This window comes from Phyllopteryx taeniolatus, chromosome 2 (assembly GCF_024500385.1).
Source record: "Phyllopteryx taeniolatus isolate TA_2022b chromosome 2, UOR_Ptae_1.2, whole genome shotgun sequence".
Taxonomy (NCBI): Eukaryota; Metazoa; Chordata; class Actinopteri; order Syngnathiformes; family Syngnathidae; genus Phyllopteryx; species Phyllopteryx taeniolatus.
In genome coordinates, this window is record NC_084503.1 from 30565107 (window position 1) to 30578461 (window position 13355).

General features: G+C 42.9%; 1 protein-coding gene across 1 annotated transcript in view; it reads left to right on the forward strand.

Annotated features, from left to right (window-relative positions):
- igdcc4 (immunoglobulin superfamily, DCC subclass, member 4) overlaps positions 1–12977 on the forward strand; it is a 117136-nt gene extending 104159 nt beyond the window's left edge. The window contains 7 exon segments of the mRNA XM_061765685.1: positions 198–368; positions 5123–5257; positions 9575–9677; positions 10658–10854; positions 10857–10873; positions 10961–11080; positions 11992–12977. Of these exon segments, the coding sequence (XP_061621669.1) occupies positions 198–368; positions 5123–5257; positions 9575–9677; positions 10658–10854; positions 10857–10873; positions 10961–11080; positions 11992–12450 (1202 nt within the window). The 3' untranslated portion in view covers positions 12451–12977.
- Positions 12978–13355: the final 378 nt, after the last annotated feature.

The window sequence follows — 13355 nt, forward strand, 5'->3', positions numbered from 1 at the left end:
CATTGGCCCGCCTCTGGTCTCCGCGCTGTACCCAGGTGGCTGCAGCATGAGGATGCAGATGGTTATCATATAACATGTCTAATCCCCCGCCAAGTCAAAACACACACACACACACGCCCAGCTGAGAATGTTATTTGTGGCTTTTAATTACCAACTACTGCCCCCCAACACCCTTCCTCCTTTTTTGTTTCAATCAGGGCCCTCCTCGCCGCCACAGGAGCTGCGACTGAGCTCGATTGGCTCGTCCTCAGTGCTGGCGAGCTGGCGGCCTCCGCTGGAACCGAACGGTGTCATCGTGGCCTACAGGATCTTGTACAGCAGCAACCTGAGCCAGCCCGAGCACATGTGGAGGAACCTCTCCCAGGATGGTGAGAAAGAAACTGCTCTGGTTCCATGACAAGGAATGAGCAACCAGTAATAATTCTTTGATTGACATTCTTTCATCAGTCGGAGGAAATACTCAACTAAATGTGTTATTTTAATAGTAAAACCGTAATTATAAGAAGAAATTTGATTAAATCACCTTAGTACAGTGGTTCTTAACCTTGTTGGAGGGACGGAAGCCCGCACGTTTCATACGAAGTGCACGGAACCCTTCCTAATTTGAAAAATAAAACATGGTTTATTTCAAATTCAAAACAGGTATATATTTTATTGTCTGTGTGGATTCTCAGTCATGCACAAAATGAACCACGCATCAGTTGCGCACAAAATCGTTGTGTTAAAATAACAAAGCCAACAAAACATGAATTTCACACAAAAAACAAACAAAAATTAAATTCAATGAAAATTTACTGTAAGTGAATGTCAATTTTTCTGTTGCCATTCCCCTTGGTAAGTGCCACTCCCATATCAGAGGAACGGACTTCGTTGTTAAAATTCACAACAAAGTTGGTTCCTTTTCTTTATTTCTACAATCCTCGAAAAGGGTTCATTGGTAAGAGTACATTTTTTGGGCTCTTTTTTATTATTAGATGCGCTTTATGACGGCACAGCAATGCTACTCAAGTCAACTGTATCGTTGAAATGTTGTTTAAAAAAGAACAAAGCATTTCAATTCGAGGCGCAACCCCGCAATGGTAAACGGCAATTTTGACGCTCCCTTGCGTTTTGAACGGCATGAACAACGCATTCAAAATGCAGTGTAAAAAGGCTTTTACGAATAAAGCATGCACGCATGTTTGGTGTGTGTCGAGTCAAACCCCAGCGACTGCCTCACCCCAAACCCCTGGGGTTCAATCGAACCCAGGTTAAAAACCACTGCTTTTGTATTTGCTCATATAGTGTTTTGTATAAACAGCTGTAGCGAGGACCATGTATCTATAATAGGATTCTATTAAAGAGCAGGCCCGGAATCTATTTTTTAAGCACAATGTTACATAATATATACAGAAATACTAGGGGTGTAATGCAGCCCTATGGGGGGCACAAGCCAGTGCAAACTGTAGGCCGGTCCCAAGCCCGGATAAATGCAGAGGGTTGCGTCAGGAAGGGCATCCGGCTTTGCCAACTTTGCCAAACAAATATGAGCGTTCATCTAAAGAATTCCATACCGGATCGGTCGTGGCCAGGGTTAACAACGTCCGCCCCCGGCACCATTAACCTACAGGGCGCCGGTGGAAATTCAGCTACTGTGGGTCGAAGACGAAGGAGAGGTGGAAAGCGGGTTTTTCGGCAGAAAGAGAAGAGGAAAGCACAGAGCCTAGAATTGAATGTGGGGACTTTAAATATTGGGACTGTGACAGAAAAATCTCAAGAGTTGGTTGACATGATGATTAGGAGAAAGGTTGATCTATTGTGTATCCAGGAGACCAGGTGGAAAGGCAGTAAGGCTAGATGCTTAGGGGCAGGGTTTAAATTATTTTACCATAGTGTAGATGGGAAGAGAAATGGAGTAGGGGTTATTTTAAAGGAAGAGTTAGCTAAGAATGTCTTGGAGGTGAAAAGAGTATCAGATCGAGTGGTGAGGCTAAAACTTGAAATTGAGGGTGTTATGTATAATGTGATTAGCGGCTATGCCCCACAGGTTGGATGTGACCGAGAGGTGAAAGAGAAATTCTGGAAGGAGCTTGACGAAGTAGTTCTGAGCATCCCAGACAGAGAGAGAGTCGTGATTGGTGCAGATTTTAATGGACATGTTGGTGAAGGAAACAGGGGTGATGAAGAAGTGATGGGTAAGTATGGCATTCAGGAAAGGAACTTGGAGGGACAGATGGTGGTGGACTTTGCAAAAAGGATGGAAATGGCTGTAGTGAACACTTTTTTCTGGAAGAGGCACAAACATAGGGTGACCTACAAGAGCGGAGGTAGAAGCACGCAGGTGGATTACATCTTGTGCAGACGAAGTAATCTGAACGAGGTTACCGACTGTAAGGTAGTGGTAGGGGAGAGTGTGGCTAGACAGCATAGGATGGTGGTGTGTAAGATGGTGGGGAGGAAGATTAAGAAGACAAAGGCAGAGCAGAGAACAATGTGCTGGAAGCTGAGAAAGGAAGAGTGTTGTGCGGCTTTTCGAGAAGAGCTGAGACAGGCTCTCAGTGGACAGGAGGAGCTTCCAGAAGACTTGACCACTACAGCCAAGGTGATCAGAGAAACAGGCAGGAGAGTACTTGGTGTATCTTCTGGCAGGGAAGGAGAGAAGGAGACTTGGTGGTGGAACCTCACAGTACAGGAAATCATACAAGGAAAGAGGTTAGCTAAGAGGAAGTGGGACACTGAGAGGACCGAGGAGAGGAGAAAACAATAAATTGAGATGTGACATCGGGTAAAGGGAGAGGTGGCAAAGGCCAAACAAGAGGCATATGATGACATGTATGCCAGGTTGGACACTAAAGAAGGAGAAAAGGATCTCTACAGATTGGCCAGACAGAGGGATAGAGATGGGAAGGATGTGCAGCAGGTTAGGGTGAATAAGGATAGAGATGGGAAGGTGTTGACTGGTGTCAGTAGTGTGCTGGACAGATGGAAAGAATTCTTGGAGGAGTTGAAGAATGAGGAAAATGAGAGAGAAGGAGAGGCAAATGTGGTGGACCAGGAAGTGTCAATGATTAGTAAGGAGGAAGTTAGAAAGGTATTAAAGAGGATAAAAAATGGAAAGGCAGTTGGTCCTGATGACATTCCTGTGGAGTTTTTGACCAGCTTGTTCAATAGAATTCTGGCGCGTGAGAAGATGCCTGAGGAATGGAGGGAACGTGTGCTGGTGCCCATTTTTAAGAACAAGGGTGATGTGCAGAGCTGTGGGAACTATAGAGGAATAAAGTTGATGAGCCACTCAATGAAGTTATGGGAAAGAGTAATGGAGGCTAGACTCAGGACAGAAGTGAGTATTTGCGAGCAACAGTGTGGTTTCATGACTAGAAAGAGTACCACAGATGCATTGTTAGAGAAAGCCTATGACAGAGTACCCAGAAAGGAACTGTGGTACTGCATGTGGAAGTCTGGAGTGGCAGAGAAGTATGTTAGAATAATGTGGTGAGGCCAGCCATGATGTACGGATTACAGACAGTGGCACTGAAGAGACAACAGAAAGCAGAGCTGGAGGTGGCGGAAATGAAGATGTTGAGGTTCGCTCTCGGAGTGACCAGGTTGGATAAAATTAGAAATGAGCTCATCAGAGGGACAGCCAAGGTTCAATGTTTTGGAGGCAAAGTTAGAGAGAGCAGATTCCGATGGTTCAGACACATCCAGAGGAGAGATAGTCAGTATATTGGTAGAAAGACGATGAGGATGGAGCTGCCAGCAAGAGAATGAAAGGAAGACCAAAGAGAAGGTTGATGGATGTCGTGAGGGAAGACATGAGGGCAGTTGGTGTTCGAGAGGAGGATGCAGGAGATAGGCTCTCATGGAAAAGAATGACATGCTGTGGCGACCCCTAACGGGACGAGCTGAAAGGAAAAGAAGAAGAAGAAGAAGACTAGGGGTGTGAAGTTAAAAAATATATATACTTTAAAATGTTTTCATAAGAAAAAAGAATGACTTATTTTATTTTTGATTTATTTGCTTTTCAGTGTTCTGTCTGTTTATATAGCGGCAGTTTGTGTACTCAACTGCAGAGGTTTTTATTAAGGGGGGCTTCTTTATCATAATAATACAAACTTATTTTACATATGAATAGTCAGGTTTGGAATTGTATTACTATTATTTATAGTAGTATTTCTCTATTGTATTTTTAAATTATTTTTAATATATTCTCAACTGTCGAGGGACCATGCTATTATGGCTGTCATTTTTATTGTAATATTAAATATTGTTGAGTACGCGTACTACTGCTGTGGGTGACTGGTTAGCACATCCACCTCACACTTCAGAGGTTCTGGGTTCAAATCCCAGCTCCTCCGGTGTTTTCCATGTTCTCCTTGTCCTTGTGTGGCTTTTCTCTGGATACTCCGGTTTCCTCCTTATTCCAAAAAACATGCATGGTCGGTTAATTGAAAGCTTTAAATTGTCCCTAGGTGTGAATGGTTGTTTGTCTATATGTGCCCTGTGATTGTTCGGGATGCAAGGGAGTCCACCTCTCACCCAAAGTCGTCGGGAATAGACACACCGCACGACCCTAGTGAGGAAATGCGCTACAAAGAATGAATGGATGTAAAAGTGATACTAATTATTAATAATAATAATAATAATAAATACAAAACATACATATATTCACATTTTTTAAAGTAATATACTGTATGTTTCAGGGCATAGTATTTGTTCATATAGTGGCAGTGGGTGTTTGTTTACACAACTGTAGAGAGAGCACAAGCATGTATTAGGGGCCTTTATTTTGGGGAAGCATTTAAACATCCAACCCCATTTCCTATCGGACCTCATTTGGGTCGTGGGTGATGTGGAGCCAATAACAGCTGACTTTGACCAACAGGTGTGGTATACCCTGGACTGGTCACCAGCCAATCACAGGGCACATATTGACAAACAAGCATTCATACTCTGAGAATTTAGTCTTCGATTAACCTAACAGGAAGACGGAAACATGCAAACTCTCCACTGGAAGGTCTTCGTTAAAATTCCAACCCTGAAAACTACTCAACTATTTTTATCAAGCAGGTACTAGCATAATACACTTATTATAAACTACTTCACACTTAGAAATAATGTGTCTTATTTCTCTACCATACAGGCAGCATCAACAGTGTTGAGGTAAAGGGGTTATCCAGTGGCACCCATTATTTTTTCAAGTTGGCTGCATCTACAGAGGTGGGAGCTGGGCCTTATTCGCTTGTAAAGGACATTCATACCCCTCCTGACCAATATGGTAAGTGCCATTCATCTCACATATAATTTTTTTTAAAGGAGACATATTGTGGCGGCACAGTGGACGACTGGTTCGAGCGTCAGCCTCACAGTTCTGAGGACCGGGATTCAATCCCCGGCCCCGCCTGTGTGGCGTTTGCATGTTCTCCCTGTGCCTGCATGGGTTTTCTCCGGGCACTCCGGTTTCCTCCCACATCCCAAAAACATGCATTAATTGGAGACTCTAAATCACCCCACCTCCTGCCCGATGATAGTTGGGATAGGCTCCAGCACGCCTGCGACCCTAGTGAGGAGAAGCGGCTTAGAAAATGGATGGATGGAGACATATTGTATTTTTTTCCCCACATTTTAAGATAGGTTTTCTCCGGGCACTCCGGTTTCCTCCCACATCCCAAAAACATGCATTAATTGGAGACTCTAAATTGCCCGTAGGCATGACTGTGAGTGCGAATGGTTGTTAGTTTCTATGTGCCCTGCGATTGGCTGGCAACCAGTTCAGGGTGTACCCCGCCTCCTGCCCGATGACAGCTGGGATAGGCTCCAGCACGCCCGCGACTCTAGTGAGGAGAAGCGGCTCAGAAAATGGATGGATGGATGGATAAAGAGCAATTATAAATACGCAAAAAATAAGCCATGCCACTTAATAATTAGCGACCAATTGCTTTTCTTTTTTAGATAATCAACTGTTTTTTTTCTTAAATTCACATTGAGCAGCAAACTGTATTTTATTGTCTCTAAACCTTTTCAGTGAGGCTATTTCAAACAAATAAAAATCAATAAAACACATTAATAAATTTCACTTTGAACTTACCATTTCTTGTCAGTATAAAAACAAGGCATTAATTAAAAAAGGCATAAACAGGCTTTATGCTGTGTAACTTAACTTGAGCAGCTTGCATTTTAGCATGTGATATAATAATACAGTATAGGTTCATGGATGTGCGTTTATGAACTTACAGACCAGCTGCCTAAACTCAAATGAAGACACCTTGAGAGGAAGCACAAATATATACAGTACAAATTACACAATGACATAACATGAACCAATTCTTTAAAGGTGCCCTATTTTACCAAACCAACTTTTTTTTGCATTTGGGATGTAATTTTGTCTCTGTGGTGCCTCATACACAAGTAAAATATGAATTAAAATCGACCATGTGTTCCTGAGATCCAGACGGTTTTTCTGCCGAGAGGCTTGAAATCAGGTCATTAGAATTTCTCAAGCTTATCTACATCACTAGCGAAGAACTCCATCTTCCCCTACCGAGTCAGCACGGTCAACATAACAAACACGTGTGCTCTTACAAGTGGGTCGTCTACACAGAGGCCAGCAATTAGAGGAAAGGGGGCGGTCTTTGCCAAATATGGACAAAGCGGATACAAAAACAGGGTCAAACAGAAGTAGCTGTCAGAGGGGCCTTTTCTGGACACTCATATGACAAAACCAAGGTGTTTATGGAAATGAAGTTGACACAAGTCCATGTTAGAGAGTCACTATGGATGTCTAAATAACCAAAATATGGAACCTGTAATAGTAATGCGTAGCTTTGAACGACATGAAACAGTCTTAATTGTTGGCCGACAACGGCTGCAGGGTTCACGTAATGCCATCGAACACGTATATGGCCAAAGTTATAGCAAACGTGACATGCCAAATGAGTACTTGAACTTGTACACAATTGTGCCACTTCTAAAGCACGTTTTTCAACAGGCTACCAACAGACAAAATGTAACCACATTATGAACCAAAGTTGCGCTTAAGGAATGTAATTAAGTACGTAACGGACAATAAAGAAATGAGCCGCAGGTGAAAATCAAATCTGCTGAAAAGAGTCACAGAAAGAGGCAGTACACACAGCGGCATGACAAGTGAGCATAATACAAACGTATAAGTCACTAAATAGTCTACTCGCTGTCGTTCTAGGACGCACATGATAACTGCTGTACAAATCCAAATATGGCGGCGTAACAAGTCAAAAGCAGTCACTGCTCCGTGGTCAATACTGTATGAGCAATTTGGTGTTCACCTTTCTACTCAGTCTGAAACGCACTTTCGGCATGTATCTCCTCTGACATCATCGCCATCTTTTTCTTTATTGTGTTTGACGTGGTTTGCAAACAATAATAGTGCATTTTTGCCATTTTCCCGCGCCTTCAATCAATGAGCATCTCGCTTCCGTCTCCTGTCACCTTTTGCCCGCATTGATGACGTATAAGCATTAAGGATTGTCGTCGTGCGTTTGCTCTGTTGACCTTCACAATTCACTCTCTCCTGCCATTACCAGGCAGCTACTGTATATACAAATAGTATTAGACTGAGAGGGCTGGCAGTGAATAAGCGGATCCCCGAGGCAGAAAAAAATCCTTGAGCATTTTCTTTTATCCTCCAAGTCCTCGAAATACTCAAGTATTCGTTGCAGCACTACTCCAGACTAACCCCTAACCTAACACTTTGTATACAAGCCCTAAAAAAGTACATTTTCCATAATAGTCCTGTTTAATATTAAGTCACAGTATTATGGTTATGTTGTTGTCATGGGTTGCTGTGCTTGCCACTATGCACAAAGAATGGAAGTGGCATAGTTGGTGTGTGTATGTGTGGGAGAAGGCTCTTGCCATCTGTTTCCTCTCTTCTATGCTGCCAAAAGGATAAAGTGGCATAAAGGAATATCAATGAAGGGAGTTGAATTTTTGCAATTAAACTGTATGTAGCCTTGTCTTATATACAGTAAGGGAGTGGCATTTGTTTTATTTCATTCTCTTTGCGGCCCAGACCAAAACTGAATGTGTCAATTTTGTGAACAAAATATTTTTTGTGTCTAAGTGTAGTTTATGGGGGGGGGGGGGGGGGGGGCGAATTGCTGTACATAATAGCCTTGTGTGTGGTTGTTTATTGTGGATTGTTGTAGTAGGAGAAAATTGGTAAAAATACCTCATACCTTAGTGGGGAGACATGGAAAAGGATTATAAAAGAGTCATTACAAATGACTTAATGATTTGAGTAACTTAATGATTCTTAATGATTTTAGTCACTGTCAAATATTTAGCTTCAACAGTATTAACTTGCAAAATGATGTAAGTAAATGGCATGGATAGAATGAATATATTTTTTGTTATTAGAACCTTGGCATAAAACAAAAATACAATGAAGTCTGGTGCAAATACTGCATAAATACACAGGACAAATAATACAAATACACATAATAAAATATGTGTTAGTATTGTCTTTAGTGCTATATTAAAGTCAGACAGATGGATGATTGGATGATTACCTTTGTCTTAAAACAAAAATAATAAATAATGTAATAGAAAATTATTGTAAATATATTGGGGGAAAATGTTATTCTGTATTGTACTGTATTCAAAATATAAAAAAAATATAAATAGTGTTCTACCACTAGTGATACATGGGCTCCCCCTCGTGGTACACTACCGTCTCACTGAATTAAATGTTCACACTGTGCATCATGTTACAGTGACTTTTTTTTAGTCCAGTACAGTTCAGTTGTCGTTAACTTTTAAGTAAAACACAATTGCATTTAATCTTTTACAACTGTTTGTTTACAAACATTAATTTAGGTAAAATTTTTATTGAACTTAATTTTTTGTAATCATTACTTAGATACTTTTTTTTTTTATTCCCTATATTTAAGCACAGTGTTAATGTTCAAACTCTGGCAAAATGTTACAGTGGCTTACAATAATATTACACATACGTTTTAGGAGTAAAGCCTTCGCAACTGTTTTAATGTTAGTCATGATGGTGGTACTTGAAGAGCTAAGAGGTTTTTCAGGTGGTACTTGATGTAAAAAGTTTGAGAACCATCCATCCATCCATCCATTTTCTGAGCCGCTTCTCCTCACTAGGCTCGCGGGCGTGCTGGAGCCTATCCCAGCTATCATCGGGCAGGAGGCCGGGTACACCCTGAACTGATTGCCAGCCAATCGCAGGGCACATAGAAACAAACAACCATTCGCACTCACATTCAAAGCTACGGGCAATTTAGAGTTGTCAATCAACCTACCATGCATGTTTTTGGGATGTGGGAGGAAACCGGAGTGCCCGGAGAAAACCCACGCAGGCACGGGGAGAACATGCAAACTCCGCACAGGCTGGGCCGGGGATTGAACCCCGGTCCTCAGAACTGTGAGGCAGACGCTCTAACCAGTCGTCCAAAACGGAATTAGCCCACCATGAATTGTCTTCTGTTACCAAAGGTAGTTCTGAGAATGTAATACAGTATGTATATAACTTTACATATTATATACTGTATGTATACATCTCTAATACTAATGTTTCTAATGTTGTTTTTAACAGAGCTTGACATCCATGCAGTAACGGGCATCATTGTTGGAGTGTGTCTGGGGCTCATTTGCATCCTCCTCTGCATGTGTTTCAGCTTCCGCTACACTAAGACGAGGTAATGTTTCCGAACTAAGACTAAGCAATAGATCTTACACCAAGACAGGGTAAAGTAGGGGTTGAAAAACTTTTATTATCATAATGTTTTAGTAGTCAAGGCTAAGGTGATGATAGTTAAGTCATCGATCAATGAAACCATTCATCTTTTTTCAGTCCTGATTGCTCCTCCAAACACAAGCTCGCTCGCTCACTCACTTACCCTGCCATTCTCAGTTGCCCTGACTTGTTCATCCAATCGCATTCAGATACCTTCACCGCCTTGCAGACGGAACTTGTAAAGCTCAAACACCAATTTACATAACATAACGGCAGGGTTGCTAGTGCTCACTACAGTGTATAATTGTAGTACATAATAATTAAGAAAAGATTTGAATAAAAACAAAATGCAAACCTGAGGTACCTGTCAACCTGTCAAACCTGAGGTACCACTGCTGGGAGGCATATATGTTGTTAATGACAAAAGACGTGATTTGCGATAACTAACTTAGTTATCATAAATTGTCATTGGACAGTCGTAAAGTTGTCTCGTCGACTCGCCGGTTCAAACCCTATTAGGAAATTCATTTTCATTAAGACCAGGTCGTGAATCTCACTCTAAAACCAGGTACTGCGTCTTACACCAAGAACAGATAATGCATTTTATATCAAAACTCGGCATTGCATATTACACTAAGTCCAGGTAGCGCATCTTTCGATAAAACCAGGAAATGTATTTTACAATAGGAAGATGGTAATGCACTTTACACCAACACCGTCTTACAGCAAAAACAGGAAGTGCATCTTACACCAAGACCAGATAGTGCATCGGACACTAAAACCAGATAATTCATCATACACTAGGACTAGTTAGTGCATCAGACACAAAGACCATTCATCCAGCTAAATGTTAACACTACTGCTTCGTATCTTCTATAGAGTCTTTATGAAGTTCTATGGAGTCCCTCTTACAGTTGCCTCTTTTATCTGTGCCTCACATAGTGGTGGCCTGGACTCCACAGCCACCCAGTACAGGAGGGGGGGGTACCCCAGTCCCCCCCATGTGCCGGAGTGCAGCGATTGTCACGAGCTGGAGACACTGATGCCCTCCACCGGTCAAGAGTCTGGCCAGTTGTGCGCAGAAGCCCCCGAGGAGCAAAGCCTGACGGTGAGCACGGACACTGGGGAGGGTGCGGACGCCCCGCGCCTGAACACAAGGTCAAAACCAGCTCTTTTCCAATGCTAGTATTTCACGTATTTACTGTATTTTGGTGCATTTGGCGTGTTGTCTGTCGCCCTTTGCAGGCCGCTTGGAACGGCTCCATCAGTCATAATTGGGCTAACAAAATCACCCAATACAGAGACACCATCACCGAAGACTCGCCGGGATTCATCGTTGGAGAACTCAACATGACAAACTATACGGTAGATGAACACATCACTCAATTCAATCAGCTGTCAACCTCCCACATGAAGAGGTTGGGTCCTGTGTATTTGATTGGACAGACAGATGTTTACATTGTTTGTGTTTGTGAATGACCTGACAGATGTTAATATCGTATGTTTTTGAGCTGAACATGAACACTATGGTGGCCTTAAAGCATAGGTGTCCAAACTATGGCCCGGGCGCCATTTTAGGCCTGCTGTGCATTTTTTCACGGCCCTTGGCATATATTTCAAAAAAATGTTTAAAAATTAACACGCCCCGTGGTCAAGTGTGCTTCTGACAGGGCCACGTCCCTGACAAATGATATTATAGAAAAAAACGGTGTTGAGATTTTATTCAAAGATGCAAAGAAACTATTTACAAGTAAAGTAATAACATTTCTATTCATAAAGCCTCAATGAAAAAAGATAGGATGTGGGAGGAAACTGGAGTACCCAGAGAAAACCCACGCAGGCAGGCGGAGAACATGCAAACTCCACACAGGCGAAGCCGGATTTGAACCCGGTTCCTCAGGACTGCGAGGCAGAAGTGTTAACTAGTCGTCCACCATGTCGCCCGTAATCATATTAATAGTAATAATAATGCATTATACTTATAAAGTGCTTTTCTAGGAACTCAAAAATGCTTTACTATTTCATGCATTATTCATTCAGTCCTCAGTCACACCTGGTGGTGGTAAGCTACTTGTTTAGCCACAGCTGCCCTGGGGCAGTCTAACGGAAGCGTGGCTGCCATTCTGCGCCTACAGCCCCTGCGACCACCACCAAACATCCAACCACATTTATCTGTAGGCAATGGGGGTTAAGTTGATCAGTGGCATCTAGTGTTATGGCCCCAATTTGAGCGGTCGCAATGATTTGAAGTGATCCGAGATGTCCTGTTCTTGCAGGATACTCCGAACGCATCCCACTCCAGGAACCAGGTGGAAGCCAAGGTCATCGTCCACTCAGAGCTGTCCGACCCGGTCAACGGGAAGGCCAAGGAAGACTGCGGGGGGGCCAAGGACTCCAAGGCTACCCGGGGACCCTCGTTAGGACAGACCGAGCAGAACCTTTCTGGTAAACAATCGTTGGGCCCTAGCCCGCAGAGTCTTACCTCGACAAATCCGGAGGCCGACTGCAACAGGGACCCCGGGGATGGAGCGGCGGAGGCGGCTCGCGTCGGACCAAAGCAGGACTCGGGGATGACCAACGGCTTCCACTCTCCGAAGACGCCTAAGTCTGGGGAAAACGGGAATGTTCGCCGATGCCCCTCAGCACAAGCAAAGACCAAGTCTGCCGGGGCTCCTTTTGTCACTTCGGGCCTGGTCCACCCTACCTCAGTAGCACACAGTTACTTGTCCCCATAGTCTCTGCATGGCAGCCTCGCGCAGAGAGAGACATTCTTACCAGGGATGATTGTGTACACGCACCGCATTGTCGGATTTCTTTTGTGCTTTGAATCCACGCTTTCATACATATGTAAATACATGATCGAGTCTATTTTTAGAGGTCGAGTGCTTGTTTTGAGGGTATGCATTTCAACCATACATTCCGCTGGGCTGCGAAAAGAAAAGGATTCAGCTCAGACCTCTCAATGCCAGACCTAAGACGGGTACCAAAATGGTAGGCACCAGTCCAGTGGGTCTGAGGATCCAGGCACAATTCGAAGAATGTCCAGCACCTGTTTCTCTCTTTAGCCTCATGCTGCCTCAGGGTCACATACAGTAGACACAACAGGAATATGTGTCAATGTATCTCAGCTGTTCACACACGGAACCACACATATTTGGAGTGTGCCATTTTGTATTGCCGTACTATGATTGCATAACAAATGAGCCACTGAGAACGAGAGTGGGCTTACTCCATTTTTGTCATTTTGAAGCAGCACTTTAAAGTTTGATGGCTGCAATAAAATCTGGGGTATTTATACAGCAATGGTTACTTCATCTGGATATTTGTTGTTCCAGAAATGTTGTTTGTTTCCCCTCAGATTTCTGTTTGTTCCAAATATCTGTCAAATCTATCAATATTTCATCAAAGATGTTAAATATTCACTCACACTAACATGCAGATGCACTGGCACCCAAGCTAAAGCAGTACTACTTTCTGAATTTTCTATAAATCTATGAACCTCACTTTCTGGGATATTTTTGCAGAAGGTGAAGCTTGGAAGTGGGAACTGGCCAGTATTCATCTGAAATATATGCCTTTTTTCTATTCTTAAAAATTATTAAAACGGAATTAGCCCACTCTAGTTTTCAGTGGCTTGAAT